At 31.1% G+C, this 25,129-nt stretch overlaps 1 protein-coding gene across 1 annotated transcript; it reads right to left on the bottom strand.

The window, feature by feature from the left end:
• Positions 1-5,003: 5,003 nt before the first annotated feature.
• On the bottom strand, positions 5,004-15,634 carry LOC115704929 (uncharacterized). Its single transcript, XM_061108016.1, has 14 exons — positions 15,441-15,634; positions 14,851-14,988; positions 14,635-14,684; positions 8,542-8,573; positions 8,282-8,358; positions 7,829-7,929; positions 7,341-7,467; positions 6,996-7,112; positions 6,826-6,908; positions 6,210-6,276; positions 5,954-6,032; positions 5,760-5,851; positions 5,480-5,623; positions 5,004-5,402 (listed from the first exon to the last, which is right to left on the bottom strand). Exons 1-14 carry the CDS (start codon positions 15,537-15,539, stop codon positions 5,367-5,369), a joined length of 1,242 nt encoding a protein of 413 aa, XP_060963999.1. The 5' UTR covers positions 15,540-15,634; the 3' UTR covers positions 5,004-5,366.
• Between the last annotated feature and the right edge of the window lie 9,495 nt (positions 15,635-25,129).

Genomic DNA, 25,129 nt, shown 5'->3' with positions numbered 1-25,129 from the left:
TCCTGCAAAATTTTAAGAAATTTAGAAAAGTCTAACACGTCAAAAATTATGTTCAAACATTGTATTGCACGCGTGACTATTTTATTTTATACGCGTGTAAAGTAGATTGTTTGAACATTGTTTTCTATATTGTAAATTATTCCGAACTTTTCAAAATTTTGTAGGATATCTTAAATAACTATAACGTACATAAAAATGAAAAAAATTAGACAAAAAAATTCTTCTGGATGCCGAAACAAGTTAATGGTGCATCAGTACATCCCTTTTAAGGGGGTGCATTGTAGAATCACCCCACAGTATTTATGTAGGGTGTAAAACATATAGTGAAAGTTACTATTTTTAAATTTAGATTTTTTCTTCAAAAGCTGAATCTGAACGGACCCATTAGCTTCACTGCAATTAACCAGCAAGAATTTAAAATATTTTCTTCTTCTTCAATTCGTAAACTGAGAAGAAAACCCATTGTTCCTGCCAATTGTTCATACCAGCCCTTCTTCATCCCCATACAATAAAATTATATGTTTGTTTTTCCTTTTTAATACTTTTTTCAAATTGATCTTTCTTGTATGACCAAAAACTTAATCGTATGGTTTTCATCAACATAACAGTCAGATAGAAAAGGAAGAAACAAAGGAATTTGTAGTTTTTTTTTATTATTATTTTCATGTTGAAAAAATTAAATTGATACCTTCACTAATTTATCAAATTAAATTGACTTACCACATGAATCACTCAAAAGATTAACTCACTCAGCAATTCGAATAGAGTTCTTTAATTTAATTTCATTCACAGATGTTTATAATGGAATAACTTCAAATAAATATTCAATGGTTTCAAAAAAAAAAAAAAAACTACCACGGATTAAAAAAAACATTTAAAATGATTTTAAAAAAAATAGAATACGTGGCTCAATTCAAATAAAATTTAGTGGAAACACCAGTACACTTCTTTTATCGAAAGGGATAATCCCCTGCAACACACTATACTTCTTATTATGTACACAATAGTATTTATAACCAATCAAAACACACCAAATAAGAAATATTAGAGTATCCGTAATTAGGGTCTCCACTCTAGAATTTCTCATTGTTTTTTATTGAGCTTTTTATATTAATGTTGCAATTAGAGATTTTACATGACCACTGCGAATCGCGAATTATTTCGGAGTTTTATAATAAGTGTAATTTAATGTGAAAATTACATGAAATATGAGATTTCATAACAAAGTTAGAAAAATATGGCATTTTTAGGTTTGTCACTCTTCTATGACATTTTTTCACATTTAAGATTTTTTATGGTATTTGATATGCCATATTTTTATAAACTTATTATCCAATCCCATATTTTATGTTTTTGATTTTAGCTTAATTAGTTTTATTTATTTTTTAATTTATTTTACACTTATATTTTAGAGTTTCTTTTTATTTGAAAAATTTACACCAAATACTACATTTTTTTTTTCAAACATTACATTTTTAATTTGACAAAAACATTTTACTTTTATACTTTTATTAATTTTTTTTTTCTTTTTTACTTATTGAAACTTCAAAAAGTTTTTTTTTTTTGTCTTTTTTATATATTTTTTAGTCAATTTTGGCTCTCTTTTTTCTTTTCAACTTTTAAGTCAGTTGCTACTTTTTTTTTTCTTTCTTTCGCTTATCTCTCTCTATTTTTTTTTTTCTAATTTCTCTTTGTGTCTCTTTTTTTTTTTTTAATTTTTTTTCTCAACCTAATTTTTTTCTCTTAATATATATATAATAAGTGTACATTTTTATATTTCATTTTTTTACAAAAATTAAACTTGTTTTTTTTTTTTATTTAAACTACTATTTGTTTTTTTTTTTTTGTTAAAAACTAATTATTCCATTAAAAACAGCAGAAAAAAAAACCAGTTTCATCAACATCATCCTTAAAAAAATATATATATATATATAAAAAATCATAATCTAAAAAGAATCCAAACTTTAAAAACTAGTTTCATCAACATTGAAAGAAACTAATAATTTCATTTAAAGAATACAAAAAATAGTTTCATCAACAAGATAATGAAAAAAATTACAATCTAAAGACGATACTAACTTTAAAAACCAGTTTCATCAATATTAAAAGAAACGAATTATTTCATTAAAAGAGGCAAAAAAAAAAGTTTCATCAATAACATAATAAAAAATACACAATGCCTAATAACTAAACTTTTACAAATTAACGATACTAAATTTAAAAACCAGTTTCGAACATATAAATTTTATATCAATACCTAATAATCAAACTTTTAACTCATTCTTTATTTTGGCATTTAATTTTTTATTTGCTTGCTCAAAAATTAGAGTTAATTTAAACATACAATATGCAACAAATATAACAAAGAGAATCATAAATTAAAATCAAAGAGAAAAAAAAAGAAACAAAATAAATTAAAGAGACAAAAGTGCAATAAAAACCATAAAAGAATAACAAAAAAAAAAAACAGTGGAATGTGAGAAACCAGTTAGTAAAACAACCAAAATAAAAACAAACAAATAAAAACCAGTTTCTTGAAATAAATTAATAAAAAATTGAATAAAACTCAATTATGAACAACAATAAAAAAAAAACTAGTTATAAAAACTAGTTACTTAAAAAAACCAGTTATGAAAATAATAAAATAATATGTGTGTCAGAAACTGATTAATTAAAATAAAATAAAAATTGTTGTTCAAATATCATACAATAATAAAACTGGTTTTATACAAACTAAAAAATATATAATAATATCATAAAAATTGAGCAACCCCATTACGAACGGCTTAAAACCTGTGAAACCAGTTTCGACATGTGAAACCAGTTTTGACGTTATAAAAAATCATAACAAAATACAAATGTTAATAATAAAGTTAATTGAAACCAGTTTCATCAGACAATCAAATAAAAACATACACACACACATAAATATGTATATATATAAAAAAAATACTAATCACAAATATAATCAAAACAACACATAATGCCTACCAATAATTTAATAACAAAATATAAGTGTAAGTTTCCAACCTAGAAACAAAATAATAAAAAAGTAACTTGAAAAAAAATTCTAATAACATAATGAAACTATTTTTTTTATTCTTTTAATGAAATTAATAGTTTCTTTCAATGTTGATGAAACTGATTTTTAAAGTTTATATTATCTTTAGATTATAATTTTTTATATTGTTTTTTCTTCAGGATGATGTTGATGAAACTGGTTTTTTTTTTTCTGCTGCTTTTAATGAAATAATTAGTTTTTAACAAAAAAACAAAGAAAAAAAAATAGTAGTTTAAATAAAAAAAACAAGTTTAATTTCTGTAAAAAAAATAATATCTATAGTTGAGATCATTTTTTATTTATTTTAGTATTTTATTTTTTTAAAAAAGAAAAAATAAATAAAAAGAAACACAAATTTAAAGTTTTTTATGGCATTCCTCAAGACTTTTTCCCATATTTGTAAGTTTTTTTTTAAAAAAATGTCATATTTAGTGTAATTAAGTTTTTATGCCATATATATCAAAACTTATCTTTATTTTCCCATATTTTTGTAAATAGCCCTAATTTAATAGTGTACAGTGAACATCCCTAATTGAAACACCGTTTAAGCATAATAAATTAAGATTATTTCACAAATACACAAAAATAACAAAAAAATTATAAAAATACGATTCCACGGAATTTTAAATATTTTTTACGATTTTTTTTATTTTATTCATAGAAAATACGGTATTTTATTGTTGTACTCTTGTTTATTTGTTGTTAATTTTTTGTTATATGTATGTTAATTTTTGTTGTTGTTTTAATGTTATTTAGATGTTATTTTTATGTTACTTTTATGTAGTTTTCTTGTTGTTTTCGTATTGTTCCTATAAAAAACCGTAAAAATGTAAAAAAAAAATCTTTAAACATAAAAGAGTAATTTGCGGCATAAATACTTAAGTTTAACTCTTAGTTACAAATAAATACCTAAGTTTAATTTTTGGCGGTAATAATACCTAAGTTATATTTTTAGAACTCTGTAGGTACCTAGCCGTTAAAATATTATGTCATTATCCACGTGTCATTTTTTTATTGGTGTATTTTAATTAATTTTTTTTTTTAAAAAATTAAAAATTTAATGACTTGGACCAATTAAGAATTGCCAAGTGACAATTTACTTAACAATTAACAGTCAGGTACCTATAAAAGTTTTAGAATTATAACTTAGTTATTATTACCGCCAAAAATTAAACTTAGATATTTATTTACAACGAGGAGTTAAACTTAGGCATTTATGCAGCAAATTACTCAACGTAAAAATATAATTTATTTTACAAAAAAAAATAGTGTTTTATGTAATTATTGCTAATAAATTAGCAGTTTTTTTTTTTTGGAACAAATAAAATTAGCAGTTGAGTGGCCAAGAGCTGAGCTACCCCACGTGATTGATGAATGATAAGGCTTCTCTATAATATAACAATTAAAGAAAATATCACATTCCCACTACTGTGTGCATCCATCTGATGAAAACTCTCCAAAAGCTGTGAAGTTGGTTCTGATACAGCAACAATTATTATCCTTCCATAATCTTTCTACTGCCTCATCATTGATGATACAATACAGTAAAATTAAACCAGGAGTAAGAAAAAGTATTATTGTTTGTGATTTGAAGACATGATTACTGGAGAACATATTATATGTATAATATCTACATATTCGATAATATCCACTAGAAAAGGAGTCATCAAATTAAATATATAATTATTTGTAAAAAATAAATTCTGAAAAGAAAAAAACATTTAGAGATATTTATGTTACATCTAGAATCACAATATACTTCACAGCTCCAAGATTCTTTTACTGTAATCCTTTGCAATTGGAACATTCCCACCCCACCCATTGTAAATATCTACATCGTTTAAACAGCATAACCCATCTCAAGTGAAAATTGATATTGACCAATGTGAAAAAAAAAAATAGACATTCAAACATCTAAAGTTATATGTTATACATACGAGTCATGGTCACAATATATTTATTGAATGTTACTTTGTAAAATGACATCATTTGATTATTTTTTACAAAGCAACCTCTCAAAAAGATAGGGGGTCGAAAAGAAAGTCATTTGCAAGAGAACTACAACAACGGTTAAGGATACCAAAAAAAAAATACAGATTGGGTACTGGTATATACTGATTTAAACAATGCGATTTAGTTTGTTGTAAAAATATGACCAACAACATATCTCATGAAAAAATGGATATTTACACTTGGAACAAGAAGTGGCAAAAGAAACATAAAGGCTGGCGGACCAAGATTAAGTTAGCTGCTCCCATGGCTGCATTTCCCCATTCCATGTAGGAAGGAAACTTAGCCAAACGTGTCATTTGTTCACAAAGCATGTTATGATCCAATGAACCTGTTACAGAAGAGAAGAGATTAAAGGTGTATTACTGTTACTTATTCTTTCGAATACCAAAAAGTTGCAGGACTTACCATGTTATTTTTAGGACTGTGTAAGTAAAATCCTTGAACTGCAATGACAGCTAAGTTAGAAGTGACGAGAACGAAAATACTCAAGGAATGTATTCCCATCCATTCCAGCAAAAATGTTAAGCGCCTGAAACCATATACATCCACCTGCAGAGCAAAAAACATCATGAAAATGCTACATTTTACAACTCAGCTCGCTAATCACGCTACTTGTTATGAAAATTTTGATGACAGAAGTATTCTTGTTGTGATTATTAGAATCAAACAAACCACGAGGACTCACCAATAGATACATAATACAGAATGTAATTCCAGCAGAAGCAGAAGTAATTAGCATATAACTGATTGTGTACAAAGACTTATTTACAGGGATGCCTGGAAAGAAATGAGAGAGTTAGATAACATAGCTAGTTTAGTAAAAGTTGCTTAGGATACACTGAAACGCAAAGGAGAAAAATATACTCCATAGGTACATACCAACGAAGGCTAAAAACAATCCAATAGCAAAAATGGAGATTGAAAGCAAGGTCCAACTCTCTAACCGTCTTTTGTGATCCTGGAAATCATTGAATATCATTTCAGTAAACAAACTGTCAGTAGTGATGCTTCTTAAATAGTATAATTAGCATGATTATAAGGTATGCTGCATTCCTCTGTGCCAGACTTATGACATAATATTTGAGTAATAATAACTAAAATTATGTTTCCAGAATCATATAAATTTCACTTTCACCTGTAAGTTAGCAAGAATATGGCCATATTGAAGTCCAATTATGCAGGTCACTGCAGCTGTTAAAGAACTATGATACCATACAACAAATATTTGACATGAGTTGTGCATAAAAGATATCAAGTACTACACACAAAGGCAGAAAAAGTAATGATAGGAATTTCCTATCATTTACGTATAAACAGTAGCAAAATAGAGGAAAATAGCTAACATATTGATAGTGGAAATTGAAATGAACAAAGTACTGGGTATTCGAGAGACCTAGTGCTCTCCCAAGCCAAGAGCAGTAGCTCTCTTACAAATTCATTCTCCCCTTTTGCATACCTATTCACTCATATATATAATATCCTTACCCAATTAAAATTACCCTCATACTCTTATTAAATATCCTAAGTCCTATCAAGTAACATATCGTATTACTGTAATAAAGATCTTTTCAAAACAATTTAAACACATAATTTTTGAAGGCTTCAATGAAACCTCTGTGTTCAACTTTCCGTTTCTTGTGGCTTTTAGAATCCTAAAATTTCATCTACTTTTGCGAAACACAAAATATCACCACACAAATCTAAGCAATATGGAGGACTTATTATGACTGCACAGTAGAAAGAATGACCACCTTAAAATACCTTCAGGATCAAATGGAGCGTTACACCATGATGGTGAACTCTCCGGAACTTGGCCATTGGACATATTGCACACCTACGAATCAAACTTTGGAATAAGACAACTATCCACAATTACATATGTAACATTTAATATTGTACATAATTCTAATTACACAGATACCTTCAAATTTCTGTAAACTGGCTTTGCATACAAATGATCAATACCAAGAAAGTAACGATCGATCATTGCAGCTGAATTACAAGCAGGTCCAAGATCTCCTCTCACAGAGCATTTCACCTGTGTCAAACACATAAGAAGCATAGCAGAAAACAAGAGTTACGAGTCAAATTTATAGAAAAATCAAGTACTTAACATATTGTTGACTAACAGCTATCAAATTAAAAGATTGAAGTTGTATTATATCATAAACTTTATTTGGCTTAATATGAAAATAGCCAACATAAATGATGAAATAACAGAAGAAAAGCAAGTAAATTTAAGAATTCAGCGATGAAATTATCTAACCATGTAAACAGAGGTATCATTTGATGGAAGTGAAGAGGCTGCAGGTAACACTTTGAATTTCCAATCAGGAACGTATAGACCATATAATAACCCCGTATATATTGCTGATAGTAAAATCGCAAGACACCTAGAATGTGGGAAAAAAATGGGACTACATACATGTTAATTATTGTTAAGAAAAGAAAATACAAGAATTACAACAAAAATATGTCTTGCATCGTTGAATAACACGCAACGACAAGACTTGATAATTATTTGAGTTGATAGTATTTTAGAGTTCAAGGCTTCAACATCATTCAAAATAACATTTCTAAGGGCACTCTCATGTCAAAAAAGTTCAACTTCTCAGATTTATTATATAAGACTGAACTACACATTCAGAAATTGTTATGCTAAAACTGTATGGTTTCTCATACATATACATACATCATGTCGTCAAAGTACATAATTAACAAAATACATACATATCATATATATTTGAACCTTACCAGTGGGGATAGTAATTCTTGAGAAATCCCATTCTCTTCCAAGTTTGGTGTGAAAGCCAGATTTCACACAAAGCAGCAGCAATGTATCCAATAGATATCCGCTGAAAGAAATGCCGAAACCAATTCAAAGTTGTGTTCTACATGTTCAAACTACACAGCACGAGAAGCAATATATTTATATATATATATATCTTCAGTGATCGATTGAACATTTGGATTCAATATTACTTGTCACTTGACATTCATGAGATTGTAGTTGTAGATGCAACAAGCATGTCGCACTAGTTTTATATAATTAAACTGTGGTTTTTGAAATAGAACGATTTAAATGAAAAGAGTTTGAACATTATTAAGTACAATAATAATTTATGAATCTCAAAGCTTTGCCATTCAAATGGGTAGTGGGGGATGACCTTTTCAAGATACAAAAAACAGTGAAATAAAATACTTTACCTGCAAAATACCAAGCCATCGTATTCTTTCAATGTCAACACCATAAGTCATTGAAGTTACTCCATGAAAATAACCCCCTAAGACAAAACGAATAAACTGAGACTAAGTTAGAACAAGAAGACACCAACAAAAAAAGTCTCCTAAGAGAACGAAAGTACTGAATTCAGAGCACTGGTAATGGTTTCGTGTTCTCCTTTAGCAGCTTAAGATCATTTGTATGAAAGTTGACCAGGTTTTTTAAAATTTATGCACAATGTTACCTTGAAGAAAAACACCAAGAAGAAATAGTTTCTGTTGAAATTAAATCCATCTAAGTCTTTTCTTAACCATAAGTCGGTTACATGAAAAGCAACTTGCACATCTACAACAACCTAAATACAGTTACAAATAAAAGATCCTAACTACCATAACAGAAATAGAAGATATATACCTGCCAGCTCATCTATCCTAGACCAGTTTCTCTGATCCTTTTTCCCAGCAGTATAAAAGACTGCTTCTGGTCTCATTTTTGGGCAGATCTGAATACTAGAGAGAAAGAGAGAACCTGTAATTGCTCTGAGTTCAATGATAAGAACTCAGAGTTGAGAAAAAGAGAGAAAGAGTGAGAATTCTGTGTGTAGAGAGAGATAGAAGTAGAAACCAGAGAGAAATACATAGCAGTAAAGAATCGAAGTCTTACCAGTTGTTCTTGTAGCTGGAAGCTTCATGAAAGCTTGTACTGGATCTGAATTTGATAGTGCAAGGGCTTAGCTTTTTGAGGCGAGCTCAAGAGGACTACCCCATCAACTCAGGGGGAACCTCTATAAAATACTGTGTTTGATTCTCTTCTTCCCTAACTCACTTCTGCATAACCTTTCTCTCTAATTTTGAACTGTGCATGCATGAACTTTGATCTAACCCTATTTGTTCGAAGCTAAGAAAACTTGATCACCTTTCTTGCTTTAATTTTTGGTAAAGTTAAATTGGTTTTTCAATTGAATGCATGGTGTCAAAAATTGGTGTGTGATACGTGGACAGATTGTGTCCACTTGCTGAATTGTTAAAGGTCAAGATTGACCTTGTGTCTTGTGTGTGAAAGTTGACTTGTGTAGGGATAAGACTGTAAAATCCCAACAGTGGTATCAGAGCAAGGTTTCTTGCTAAAGAAAGTCAACCCAAGAAGATCAAGAAAGCTATTCAAAGCTGGAAGAACTTGATCCACAGCAAGAAGATTTCCAAATTCAGGATTTTGTGGACATTCCCTTGAATGATCCAATTGAAAACTCTCTAACTCAATACTCTATTTCAGATTTCATTAAAATGAGTAATATCAAATTAGACATTGATAGATTTGATGGTTCTGGTGATTACAGGATTTGGAGGAGAAAAATCAGATCACTTTTGGCACAACAAAAACTGCTAAGAGTTCTTGAAGAACCAATTGAATGGCCAGAAGGCACTTCAAGAATCCAGCAAGAAGAACTTCCTTTAAACAAAGAACAGGGATAATAATTTTTAATTTGTCTGATGCAATTATCAGACTTGTGGACAAAGAAGAGACCCCAGCCAAGATTTGGAGGAAATTGGAAGAACAATTCCAACAGAAGTCTCTCACCAACAAAATCTTCTTGAAAGAAAGAATTTTTGGTTTCAAGATGAGTCCAACTAAGTCCCTAGATCAGAACTTAGATGAGTTCTTGAGGATGCACATTGAGTTAGCAAACTCAGGTGAAAATGAGGCTTTGAGTGATGAAAATCAAGCCATCATTATCTTGAATTCACTCCCTGATTCTTACAGAGAAGTGAAAACTGCCATTAAATATGGTAGGACTGAAATAACATTGGATGAGGTCATTTCTGCTTTAAAATCTAAGGATTTGGAAATGAAAAGTGAGAAGTCAGGGAACTCTCATGGTGAATTAAATTTCAGTCAAGGGAAGAATAAATTCAAGAAGACTCCCTACAGGGGTAGGAGTCAAAACCATGGACCTAACAAAGGTTCTAACCATGGAAGGGGAAGGTCTCAATCTAAAGGGCCTAAAGATTCTAATGGATGCTTTCATTGTGGAAGAGTAGGTCATATGAGGAAGGACTGCTACTACTGGAAAAGAAGTAACAAAAACAGAAGTGATAGTCAAGAACAGTCAGATAATCACAGATCTGACTACCACTCAAACAGAAATAAAAATCAGCAAGAAGCTAATTACACAGATGGATATGAGAGTGGGGAACTTTATGTTGCTGCATCATCTTTTAAAGATGATTGGATCATAGACTCTGGGTGTACTTTTCACATGACTAACAGTAAAAATTTTCTTACTGATTTCAGGGCATCAACTGGGGGAAAAGTCATACTTGGAAACAACCAATCATGCAACATTGAAGGCTCTGGAACACTTAGCTTCAAAATGTTTGATGGAGTAATCAGATCACTCACAGGGGTCAGGTATGTCCCTAATTTAGCTAGAAATCTTATTTCTATAAGTGTTCTAGATGACATGGGAATTGTGAGTAAAATTCAGGCAGGTACAATAAGATTAAGCAAGGGATCTATGACTATCATAAAGGGTTACAAACATGAAGGATTGTACTACCTACAAGGAGAGCCAGTAACTCAATGCAACAATTCAGTGGCTATCTCAACTGATGACAAGAAGGCAGTCCTATGGCATAGAAGGCTAGGGCATCTCAGTGAAAAAGGATTGCAAGTAATGAGTGAGCAAAACCTACTAGGCAGAGACAAGGTGGGGAAACTTGACTTTTGTGAATCATGCATTTTGGGAAAACACCATAGACTAAAATTCAAGACAGGTATACACAAAACTAAACACCCTCTAGAATATGTACACTCTGACTTATGGGGTCCTGAAAAGACTCTAACACATGGAGGTAATGCCTATTTCATGTCTATAGTGGATGATCACTCTAGGAAAGTTTGGATTTTTCTACTTAAAAATAAAAATGATGCATTTAGTAGATTTGTTCAATGGAAAACCTTGATGGAAAATATCACTGATTATAAACTTAAGCATCTTAGAACTGACAATGGTTTGGAGTTCTGTAATGATATTTTTGACAGCTATTGCAAAGAAGTAGGGGTTCAAAGGCATAGAACTGTCAGACTCACTCCTCAGCAAAATGGAGTTGCTGAAAGAATGAATAGGACTTTGATGGACAAAGTCAGATGCTTGTTACTGCAATCTGGACTTGCCAAAGCATTTTGGGGAGAAGCTGTGATGACTGCAGCTTATGTAATCAATAGATGTCCAGCCAGTGCTATTGATTACAAGACACCAGAGGAAGTGTGGTCTGGAAAACCTCCAGATTTGTCAAATTTGAAAGTTTTTGGCTGTGCAGCTTATGCACACCAAAGTGTGGGAAAATTAGAGCCTAGAGCTCTAAAATGCATTTTTTTGGGCTATCCAGAAGGCACAAAGGGATACAGGTTGTGGGTAAAATCTAAACCTGGTCTTAAAACTATTAATAGTAGAGATGTTATTTTTAAGGAAGATGAATTTCCTTGTGTTACTAACAGTTTATCTAGTGCAGAAACTTCTTTACAGCCTAATAATGCAGGTACAAAAGTTGATTACCAAGTTTTGAGTCAAACTCAAACACCTGGCACCAATCAGGTGGAACACAATGTCCCTGAACCTGATACAAATCAGGTGGAACCTGATATGCAAGATCAAGGGAGTCCAGAATTGAATGCTGACACTAATCAGGTGGAACCTGACTCTGAACAACATACAGAAACTGAAACTCTTGAAGACTATCAACTTGCAAGGGATAGGGCAAGAAGAATTCCAAAGCCAAATCAGAAATACATGCTAAATGTATGGGAAGAAGTCTTGGCCTATGCTTACCTAGGTGCTACAAGTTTATCAGAGCCAAATTCATATGAAGAGGCAATTTCTGGAAAAGATGCTAAGAAATGGCATGGTGCTATGGATGAAGAAATGGTTTCCCTAAAGAAGAACAAGACCTGGATTCTAATCAGAAGACCTAAAGGAAGGAGCATCATTGCTTGTAAATGGTTATTCAAACACAAGGAAGGGAGAACTGAGAATGACCCTATAAGATACAAGGCTAGGCTTGTGGCTAAGGGCTTCACACAAAAGGAGGGACTAGACTTTACAGAAATCTTTTCACCAGTGGTTAAGTACAAAACAATTCGAATCATGCTTGGACTTGCTGTCCAATATGACTTAGAAGTGGATCAAATGGATGTCACCACTGCTTTTTTGCATGGGGAATTAGAAGAGGACATACTAATGGAACAACCTAAAGGATACATTGAGAAAGGAAAAGAAGACTATGTTTGCAAATTGGTAAAGTCCCTATATGGATTGAAACAATCCCCAAGGCAATGGAATAAAAGATTTGATGAATTCATGCACAAAAGGGGATTTCAGAGAAGCTATTATGACTCTTGCCTATACTACAAGGGTAGTGATATTAAAGAAGCAATCTACTTACTTTTGTATGTAGATGATATGCTTATAATAAGCAAAGAAAGAGCCAAGGTAGAACTCATGAAGAGTTGGTTAAAATCAGAGTTTGAAATGAAAGACCTTGGAGTTGCTTCTAAGATCCTTGGGATAAATATCAAAAGAAACAGAAGCAAAGGGCTACTGGTTTTAGACCAAGAGGATTACATCAAGAAAATCATAGAGAAGTTCTCTATGGGAGATTCAAAAATCACTAAACAGCCTATGACAAACCAGTACATCCTATGCAAAGACCAATGTCCTAAAACCCAAGCAGAAAAGGAAGAAATGAGTGAGGTGCCTTATTCAAATGCTGTAGGGTCTATTATGTATCTAATGGTCTGCACCAGACCTGACTTAGCTTACTCAATTAGTGTATTGAGTAAATACATGTCAAATCCAGGGAGAGAACATTGGAAAGCTATGAAATGGGTATTCAGATATTTAATTGGTACTAAAAGAGTTGGTTTAAAATTCTTGAGACAAAATAGCAACAACACCATTGAAGGTTACAGTGATGCTGATTTTGCTGGGGACAGGGATAGCAGAAAATCAACTTCAGCTTACTATTTCCTACTAGGAGGAAAATGTGTAAGCTGGAGAGTTCAACTACAACCTGTAGTGGCCTTATCCACTACTGAAGCTGAATATGTAGCAACTACAGAAGCAATAAAAGAGGCTATATGGATTAAAGGGCTTATGAATGATCTAAACCTATTAGACAGAAATCCTATAGTCTACTCAGACAGTCAAAGCTGCATACACCTTTGTAAAAACCCTATGTTCCATGACAGAACAAAGCACATAGAGATCAAGTACCACTTCATCAGAGATAAAGTGACACAAGAAGAAATAAAAATTGAGAAAGTACCAACAGAGGAAAACCCAGCTGACATTGGCACTAAAATCCTAAACCTGGGCAAATTCAAGCATTGCATGGATTTGCTAGGTATGGGCAGTGATGATTAATCACTGCCACATGAGTTAGGACCCTCAGAAAAGACATTAACGACACTCAACTATGGTTAGAAAAGCCCTAGATGGATTGAGGTGGAATTTGTTGAAATTAAATCCATCTAAGTCTTTTCTTAACCATAAGTCGGTTACATGAAAAGCAACTTGCACATCTACAACAACCTAAATACAGTTACAAATAAAAGATCCTAACTACCATAACAGAAATAGAAGATATACCTGCCAGCTCATCTATCCTAGACCAGTTTTCTGATCCTTTTTCCCAGCAGTATAAAAGACTGCTTCTGGTCTCATTTTTTGGGCAGATCTGAATACTAGAGAGAAAGAGAGAACCTGTAATTGCTCTGAGTTCAATGATAAGAACTCAGAGTTGAGAAAAAGAGAGAAAGAGTGAGAATTCTGTGTGTAGAGAGAGATAGAAGTAGAAACCAGAGAGAAATACATAGCAGTAAAGAATCGAAGTCTTACCAGTTGTTCTTGTAGCTGGAAGCTTCATGAAAGCTTGTACTGGATCTGAATTTGATAGTGCAAGGGCTTAGCTTTTTGAGGCGAGCTCAAGAGGACTACCCCATCAACTCAGGGGGAACCTCTATAAAATACTGTGTTTGATTCTCTTCTTCCCTAACTCACTTCTGCATAACCTTTCTCTCTAATTTTGAACTGTGCATGCATGAACTTTGATCTAACCCTATTTGTTCGAAGCTAAGAAAACTTGATCACCTTTCTTGCTTTAATTTTTGGTAAAGTTAAATTGGTTTTTCAATTGAATGCATGGTGTCAAAAATTGGTGTGTGATACGTGGACAGATTGTGTCCACTTGCTGAATTGTTAAAGGTCAAGATTGACCTTGTGTCTTGTGTGTGAAAGTTGACTTGTGTAGGGATAAGACTGTAAAATCCCAACAGTTTCAATCCCCTCAATACCGCTCTCTGTGTAGCTACAAATCGGTCAGGCAATTTCTGTATGGTACAAAGAACAACAAACCATGAATCAAGTCGCAAGTAAGAATCAAAATTGATAAGAGTATTGAAACTACGAAATTGGTGAAAAGTTGTCACTCTTTATCAAAACATACAAAAAGTACATTGTATGATTAAAAGTGACGATCAAGGAATACATGCGTACCTTGTATACTAGTGCCGGAGAAATTCCAGCAATAAAAAGAAAAAACGGCATCACAAAATCAGCCAAACGGACACCATTCCAGGGGGAATGAGAGATTATGGGAAAAACTGAGCCACCATAATCAACTAAAATCATCAGCTGCAAAACAAACCAATATACCATTAGAATATATTCATTGTCACACGTGTACTATATATTCCATTTTACAAACTGATCTTGAGCTTAAACTACAGCTTTGAGCATCAAAACAACTGGAATACAATGATATAATTGTAATAAAATAACAAATATATGATTCGTCCTAGCTCAGTAAGAGTGTTCTTCTTTTTCTTTTCCATTTTACATGTATGTATTTATTGTTGCGTCCACATTACTCAAGCAACAAAACCCAGAAAAGAAATGTGCCATAAATTACTTTTAATATATAACATGGCTGCGACAAACTAACATAAAACCAAACAGTCAATACGGTTGACTTAGAGTCAAAGCTCGTTCCCGGAAGAAAAACAGAGGGAATCATATCTAAGGCTAAAGAAAGAATCGAAATCGAAATCGGAACTTCAGAAGAGAGAATTAAATAGGGAGCTCACGAAGACGCAGAGACCACGGAAGACATCGAGAGAGACGACACGTGGAGATCTCTTAGTGGTCACTTGCTGGTCATAGGCGTCAAGTAAGGGCTCGGACATGGTCACCGGATTCAGGCGAGTTGCTCCAAACACCGGCGAGATCCGATTTCAGGTTCAGTTTAGAGAAGGAGAAAGATAAATACATACAAAAATGGCGTCTTTCCCAGGCAAGAACCAAAGAAGAAAAGGAAAGTGGGAGTGTCCTATTTGTCATGCTTACGTGGCGCAATTTCATTGCTGATTGATTTTAAAGAATAACGTTAAAACTTTGAAATCAAGATGCCTTGTTGGCGTCTAGTGTTTAATTTTTTTTTTTTTTTTTAATTTTGAATGGGTGTTAAATTGTTAATTGAGTAATTTGCGCCATAAATATCTAAATTTAACTTTTAGTTACAAATAAATATCTAAGGTACCTAGTTAAATAAATTACCACGTGGTAATCCCTGATTAGTCCAAGTCATTATATTTTTATTATTTTAAAAGAAAAATAGTTCAAATATACCAATAAGAAAATTACACGTAGATATAATGGCTTAACATTTGACGGTTAGGTACCTCAAGAGTTCTAAAAATATAATTTAGCCAAAAATTACACTTAAGTATTTATGCCGCAAATTCATTTCCGATTATCTAAAAATGTAATAAAAATTATATCAAAATATTATGTTGTCATCTAAAAATGATGAATTCTTTTTCTTTTTTAAAAAAGAAATTACAATAATAACGATGATATATATTAAACTAGCAAATAAACCGTGCTTCGTGTATGGTTGTATTTTATTTAATGATAATTATTCATAAAAGTTTATTAAATTTAAAATTTTGATATAAAGGGTAAATACCATTTCAAACAATGTGTTTTGCAAAAATTACCAATTGGATTTTCTGTTTTGTTAAATGATAAAATAGACCGTATATTTTCTAAAATGGTACAAATAGAACCTGAATTGATTTTTTATCAAAATAAAATTTAATTATAATCCGATCTAAAAGTGCTATGACAAAACTGTTTACATTTTCTGTATCTGTTCGTATTAAAAATTGTCTTCAAGTTTGTTATATTACAAAAAAAAGTTGTCAAAAATTAAGTTCAGTGTCCTATTTTTACCATTTTAGAAAATACAGGGTCTATTTTGTCATTTAACAAAACAGAGGGTCCAATCATTAACTTTTACAAAACACAGGATCCAAAATGGTATTACCATTTATTTTTTAATAATATGAGTAACTATTTTAGTTGAGGGTGTTCATTGGACTACATCCATTATTTTTAGGCTTATCCAGATCCGATCAAATTATATATTGGATGTTAGATTTTTCCATCCGATCCGATCCAGTCATCCAATCGATCTGTTAGATGTTGGATTCGATCGGTTCTATCCGTTGGATGTATTTCATATATATTTATTAGTCTAATTTGGGTTTATTCAATATTTTAGACCTAGTATTTTTTCGACCAGATGGACTCCATCTAATATTTTAGGTCCAATATGTATTGGATTAGATTGGATCCATTCAATCCAAGAAAAAAAGTAAAATTTTAATATAAAATTTTATATATGGATATATATTTTACGTATAACAATAGAAATTTAATTACTCGTCCAAACTAAATGAAATACTAATTAGTTCGATTGGATGTTAGATGTATTAGATTTTTGGATACCCAATCCAACATCCGATATGATCCAATTGGATATTTAAAAATAACATCCAATCTGATTCGATCATAATTGGATATCCAATATATATTTGGCGGTCGATTGTAATTAGATCGGTCGGTTGTCATTGAATTGGATGATTTATGCCCACCCCTTTTAGTAAATTTTTATTTTTTTTTTTCAATTTTAATTTTACAAAAAAAAAAAAAAAATCAACATTATACAAATTATTTAAATTTAATAAATTATAATTTTTAATTAACTTATTTATTATAGATATATGAGTTAGTTTGTCAAAATATGCATCGTTTGAATAAATTAAATGGAATTCAATATATATATATATATAACAATTGATAAATATTTATAATACATATATAATCAAGACAATTTTAATCTAGTAATTAAAAATATAAAAATTATTAATATAATAAACAATAACTCAAAAAATATTATTTCAATATATAATAAATTAAAAGTTATATTATTTAATTATATCACATCAGTTGTCATCACCGTATCTCACTTATAATTGTGATTTTTGTCACCCAATAAATCTACTCCGTACATAAAACAAATCAAGAGTTAACTACTTATTTTTATAAAAATAACTACCACATTATTTTTATCAGTTTAAAAAAATAAGTAAAGAAATAGATTATGGATAGAGAGATTTGATGATTTTAGAATGACTTTTTTTTTAAAAAAAAAAATGGATTATTAAAATGAGAGAATTAAAGAGAGTGGTAGATGTATTTTGAGTGTTTTTAGAGTAACATGTGACCGCCTCACACATCTCTTTTATATATTTAAAAACTTTAGTTTCTGCTACATGTCATCTTCAACAAATGTTACAAATTAAATTAAAAACTCTTTGTGTGACCTACAAACAAAGAATTTTAATTAGTGTTACCTAACTCAGAATTCTATTTCAACAATATAGAGGAAACCTACCAACAAAGAATTTCTTAATTCTCAAGTATGCAAAATGAAACTCTATTGAATGATAATCGAAGAGGACAAATAAATTAAATGATGAGAGAATTGAGAGAGAATGAGAGAGACAATATGATTTTAGGATTTTATTATTCGAATGGTATAATTTATAAGATTTAGATAAATAGGCTTTACTATTAGTTTATGGTATAATTTATTAGTTTTAGATCAATATTTTTGTTTTGTTTAAATAATAGGGTTAGATATTTTAGTTTTTAAAAATTAATAAAACATATTAAGTACGGATGTATTTATTAGTTTTAAATTTATATATATATTTAGAAAAGTAGATTAAAAAATAGAAAATAGGAGGATAAAAAATTATTAAGGAGAGCATAGATGTATTTAGAATATTTTTAGAATGATATGTCACAAATACATTGATGAACAAATTTTCGTAACTATTTCTCTCACAAATACATTTTCTACAAGATAATATAAATTGTGATCCGAGTTGGGGATATATTTCTTTATGCATCAATTGTTGTTGACACCGAGGATGAGTAATGACATGGTACACAATAATTATTCTCCGGATGTGCTGAAATGTATTGACCATATTTGTACTTCTTTTATAGAGTTATATGCTTCTCTCTTGCCTAGTCCTACACCGATCTTGAAGGAGACTTGAACTCCTCCTTCCTCAGGATTGGATAAAACTGAATTGTGATGTTAGAGTATGCTTAGAGAGTATGTGCACAGCTGTTGTAGCAAGGAATCATCTGGACAGGGTGGTTCAGATTCACATGACTCGGTTAGATTTCTCAGATGCTTTATGTGGAGAAGCTGCGACTTACTGCTTGGCTGTTTCGTTAGCTATGAATTTAAGGTATAAGTATATTATTGTGGAGAGTGACTCGAGGATCGCTATCAATGCGCTCAATGGAAATGTGTTCTGTTGGGCTCTTGAGAACTATGTCTTTTTTTGTATGAAGTCATCTCCTTATTTTATTAGTTGTAATTTTTTTGATATTAGCAGGACTTGTAACAATGTTGCCCATAATATGATTAAAGTGGACTTTTACCGACCAATTGTACTGCTCTATTCCGATCTCCTCTTTACCGGAGAATCTATTTTATAATGTCCGCGAGTCTAACGGCTTATTTGATTAATATTTGAATACACTTATTTTCAAAATATATATATATAAAATTTGTTACATTCATTAATTAATAATATAAAATAAATAACCCATCTAACATAGAATAAAAGCCCAGTTTCACACAAACAAATGTTGTTCTTGTTCTTATTTAGAAAATAATCAAAGTCTTTAGCAATTAGACTCATTATTTAGATCCTTTTATAAGTTATAAATAAGTTTGATATACCATATTTTTTTATTTATCCACCACAAAAAATTAACTCCAATTATTTTTTTTCCATCCATTCCTTAATTAAAAGAAGACGATAAAATATATTGCAACCACCGTATGATTCAAATCTTATATAATAAAAATTTAATTAATATAATATAAATACGGGTAACGATTCAGTCACGCCCATTACACAGCCGGAACTTGTTCCGCTTATGCAACGTGACTAAGTAATCATTCACATATATTATTTATATAACAGCGAGTTCAATTTTTACTTATTGTTTTGTTTTGTTTTTTTTTTTATTGGTTTTTTGTAATAGACTAGAACATTAATTGTTGTTCGGCTGTGACAATTATTTTATACATTTTTAACTTTTTTGTAATACCACTTTTTAAAACAAAAAATAAGATTTCCGTAAATTTTTATTCTTTTTTTTTTCTTTTCTGAATTAGTACTTTTTTTAAAAAAAAAATATATATATATATTATTATTAAGGATATTTACATAAATATATATATATAAAAAATAAAGCTAATTTACATAAATATAGTAAGCAAACTTAATAGGAAAAAAATATGGCATTTAAAATAAAAACTTAACGTATATGGAATATGCCACTTCAGATTACCATAAAAAATATTAAAATTCCCTTCATATTTTTTTCTAAAGAAAAAGAACAAATGAAACTGCAATGATCGTCGGAGTTGTCACTGGAACCGGAAAGTCGCCGAAGTTTGCTATCGGAACCGAAAAGTCGCCGAAGTTTGCTGTCCGTGCCGGAAAAGTCATCGAAGTAGCTCCGGTGTCAGAAAAGTTGCTGAAGTTTGTTGTCGGTGCCGGAAAAGTCGTCGAAGTAGCTGCTGGGGTTAGAAAAGTTATTGGAGTTGCTGTCGGCACCGAAAAAGTCATCGAAATTAGCATTGTCGCCGGAACAATCACTAAAAAAATCACAAAAAAACTGATTTCTTCATCTTGAAACTGGTTTCTTGGTATTTTTACGGATTTGATTGAATTGGATTTGAGTTACTATGTGGATTGGACTGGATCCAAAATATAAAATTCTCATTAGTGCGAATCGGACGCACTATGAACAAAATAGTGCAGATTGGGTTGGATGAACACCCCTACTTGAGACCAAGTAAATTCTATTCTAATTGAGAGATCAAAACTAAATAGTGGTACACTAGAAAAAAAAATAAAACACCAAAAAAATATAAATGTAACAATAATAATAATAAACAAACCTTACTACTATGCCATAATAAAATCATGTTGAGTAAATATAATATTTATATATGTGTTACAATTTAGAATAAAATTATTAATTCTACGTAAATAAATATATAAACTATATATATTTTTATTTATATATAATTATTGTATGTCTAAATTGTAATTATATTATTGCATACCAAGTTTTTTGGCATGCAACCTCTTTAAGTCTGATCAATTCAAAGTCTTCTCCCAAGTCCACATGTGGCTCACCAATTAATGGTTCACCGATTCATCGCCCTATTTCCCCAGCATAATACCGAGAACCAGAGTCAGTTATTGTGGTGCCCAGGGGTTGCTCCACATTGAAAAAACGTTCCAATGGCAGATCTTCCCTGGCCGGCAGAGCCTGGCCATTGGGATAAGCTAGGTTGGTAGGGTCGACTGGACCAGTTGTGTTGGTTGAGTTTTTTTGGGCCTGCTGGGTTAGCAGGATTGGCTACATCCGTTAAGTTTGTGGAAATTACAGTGGTGGCTGGAACACGGACATTGGGATCAGTTGTCATAGGGTCTTGAGGAAGACCCAATGAGGCAGAAGTTGTAGCCAGAGTTCTCCTTGTGTTAACCATGGTGATAGATCAAATCAATAGACAACACTCTCAATGAAAGTACTAAATTGTTGACCTTAGATTTGACCAACCGATAACGGAGTTGTATTTATAACTGATATCACCACGTGTACACAATTAAAACTAGCGAAAATGACACAATATTTTTATAGAGGTTTGGCCCCCTTAGTTAGCAGGTAATGACCTACTCCCTTTTTGCTTGTATTGATATTAGAGATAATACCACTCAGATCACAAGTGTTGTGGATTCTGGAGTGGCTCTCTTAAGATTACAATCTCAAGTAGATGAGATGAGAGAGATTTAGTCTCTCCTACATTGCTAGGGGCGTGTAGAAGAGAGAGAGAGAGAGAGAGAGAGAGAGAGAGAGAGAGAGAGAGAGAGAGAGAGAGAGAGAGAGAGAGAGAGAGAGAGAGAGAGAGAGAGAGAGAGAGAGAGAGTGCTTTAGAACTTAAGAGCCTAGAGCTTGAATTTTAGAACTTAAAGTGTCTAGAACTTAGAACTTGAAACTAAGAGAGTTTAGGTTTAGTTTAGTGCTCTTTATATAGGAGAGCTTACAAGGAATGGTAGGTTGATATCTCTTAAAATGAGGAGACATCACCTATTTCTTATACATTAAAATAATAAATAAATAACATGTTAGTTAATCCCCAAAAATAGGTAAATAACTGACGTTGATCTCCTATTTTCGTGGGTTGTTGAAACTAAATTCGTAACTGGAAGTGTTATACAACTTGAAAGCTACAGAGGCACAAAAAGTACCTGCCAATAGAGAGGATGGCCAACCTATGTTGGCAATAGGGTCGGCCAGGGGTGGTTCGGCAAGATTCCTTTTGTTGGCCAGTTTGTTGTCTCTTTGTCTCGCTTAAGTAGTTGAACTCCTCGTCAACTGGTATGTTGTGCATAGTGACTTGGCCTTCTTGCTGACAAGCTGTACTCCACGTGGCATCATTCTTACCTATGTGAATATACCATGTCATGTGGGTAAAAATTAAGATAATATTTTATGAAAATGATTTTTAAAGAGCATATATTATGAAGAAATTTTTTTTGAATATATTCTATCCAGTTATAAAAACAAATTAGAAAAAAGGGCATATCAAATAGAGAAAAAGTTATTTATCAAAAAATAATAAAGAAAAAGAAAAAGTATATGAAAAAAAAAAAGTACAACAAAACAAGATTGGAAATAGTGTGAATATTAGTTCTGTGCAATACAATTAAAATCAATGTGTTTTATTACTACTTTAATGTGTCTTATTACTATTTTAATGTGTCTTAGGCAATGCTTCTTTAAAAAAACAATAAACTAATATTAATAATGAGCAAATACATATATAACCCTGTAAAGAATTATATTTTAAATCAAAAAATACAAGTCAGTACTGAAGATCGGATACCACAAATATTAATCTAATTCTTTAATTGTAAGTGGGTCCAAATCATATGACACATGTTGAAGAAAGTACAATAATAGGAATGACTTTTGTAGAACAATAATAAACCTCAATATCTATATGTTTACTAATATATTATATACAGCGTAACTTAATCCGCTGCCGTACAAAGCGGGTTGGAATCGGGAGCCTTATATAAATACATAGTTTACTCATTATTTTTTAGAAAAGTAATAAAAAGAACTGATTGAAAAAAAAAAACGAATGAAGAGAAAGAGACCTTCTTTTTGGTTTACTGAGCCACTTTCTCATGCTTTGGATTCAATATTATTGATTGACGAAACCTATCAAAACAATTATAATAGATGCACATCTAGGTTTAGGGTTATATATTTATGTAAATGGTGTAATTTTTTATGGAGTGAAAGTGGAAAAAGCGTTTGATAGGCTTTCTGTCCTAAATAAAATTCTATTTCAATATAATCTTTTTTATTCAATTATCAATAAAGAAACAAATTTAATTTTATTACTTGTATAATGTATTATTTGGTTTATGTGATCATTTATTTACTTATTTGATTTATAAATTCATCCAAATCCTTATCACACTGATATTCTTGTTTATTGTGTTGTCAACACAGTGAAAAGTAATCAAGAATGTGTGATTAAATGTATTCCTATGATTTATCAGTACACAGAGTTTAACTGATAGGACAATCTACAATGTAGTTTACTTGCACCTTGGATAAGTGCTATGTCCTTTCCAGGGTATTGGTTAAAGTAAGCTTAGGTTGTATGTATGTAGTATGCTTCAGAAGGGACCGATATTGAACTTGGATTAGATATAATAAACTTACTGTCATATCTATTCAATTCAATATCACATAGTTAATCTTAGATCAAGTGATCTCAATCCTGAGATGGTTAGGTTCTAGTTCAATTATATTATTTGTGTTCTTCAATCTGTTCGTTAAAGTCGATCAATGGATCTTCTCGTGACATATAGATTAAGGACATGGTAGTTCAATTGAGTGGGAGCGCTAATCATAGATACAGAATCTATAACTTCTATCCGAACATAAAAGTGAAACGATAATTTTCTTTGAGCTTGGCTTAATATAGATAAATGATAGAGCGCTCATTTTAGTAATTATATTAGTTCACTGAAATATCATTTATAGATAGCTAAGTATTTTAAGGATAAGATACATTGAATGGTGTAATGGTAATTTTGTCTCTACTCAATGTAAATCATCTATAGGGGATCATTGATTATTAAGATTATAACAAATAGATAACTCATAGCGTATCTATATCGTGGAACATATAAAGCGTTCTATATAATTGAGAGTGCAATTCCAAATCTATAGTGGTGCAAGGAGGAATTAATAAGTCAGGGAATTTACTTGGTAAATTCTAGATCTGCTTACTGGAAACTCGGTTATATAGGCCTATGGTCCCCATACTTGTTGAGACAAACTGCTTGTAAGACTCAGTTAATTGATTTTAATTAATCAATTGTAATTCTAAAAATTGGACTATGTCTAGTTTATGAATTTTCACTAAGTTATGGCTTGATTGTGAAGAAATAGGATTTTAGGGTTAATTTATTAATTAAGAGACTTTGTGGAGTCTAATTAATAAATAATAGAAATGATAATTTTATTTAATAATTGATTTTAATTATTAAATAAATAGTTTTGGCATTTATAGGATTGAAATTGTAAAATGCGGTATTTGTGAAAAATAGATAAATGGTTAAGAAAAATGGCAAAAATCTAACTAGTAATGGGCCCTCTCATGGCTGGCCACTAGGGTCCTATTTTTGCTATTATTTTATCATTTTTTATTCCAAATAGTTCAATCCTAACCCTAAGTGAATTAGTATAAAAAGAAAAGAATGGTCTCTTAATATGTTGTTAGAGGAATTTAAATAACACAAAAATAAATAATATATTAAAAATAAACAGAAATGTGCGAGTACTCAACCTAAAATGGCAAGTATTTAAGCTATGGATACACAGACGTACTGGAAATATAAAGAACACAAAGGAAGTATATTGGTTCAGCCAGATCACGGTCTGCTTAGTCCACTGTTGCAAGGGTTTTCTGTCTTATCTATTTCATGTTGGATCACTCCTTTATATACTAAGCAAGTGTCCTTTGATTACACAGAGATTGATTTCATCATCAATCTGTTTGTACATTGAATATAACATTTAAATCAATAAAAAACATAAATACAATAAATAAAGAACAGTTTTGGCCCAATTCACTAAATACAACAACGTATGCGACTTCTATAGCACGAGTTGACTGTTCATATTCTCGCATAAGCTTGCAGGCTTAAGATGTGTACAAGACTAGCCGAGTCTGAGATGTTTGCGTCTTGTTCGAGTCGCTTATATGGACATCCTGCAATAAGTCGATAATTTAAGA

Source organism: Cannabis sativa, unplaced genomic scaffold, assembly GCF_029168945.1.
Source record: "Cannabis sativa cultivar Pink pepper isolate KNU-18-1 unplaced genomic scaffold, ASM2916894v1 Contig3, whole genome shotgun sequence".
NCBI classification, from domain to species: Eukaryota; Viridiplantae; Streptophyta; class Magnoliopsida; order Rosales; family Cannabaceae; genus Cannabis; species Cannabis sativa.
This window is presented reverse-complemented; position numbering and strand designations above follow the sequence as displayed.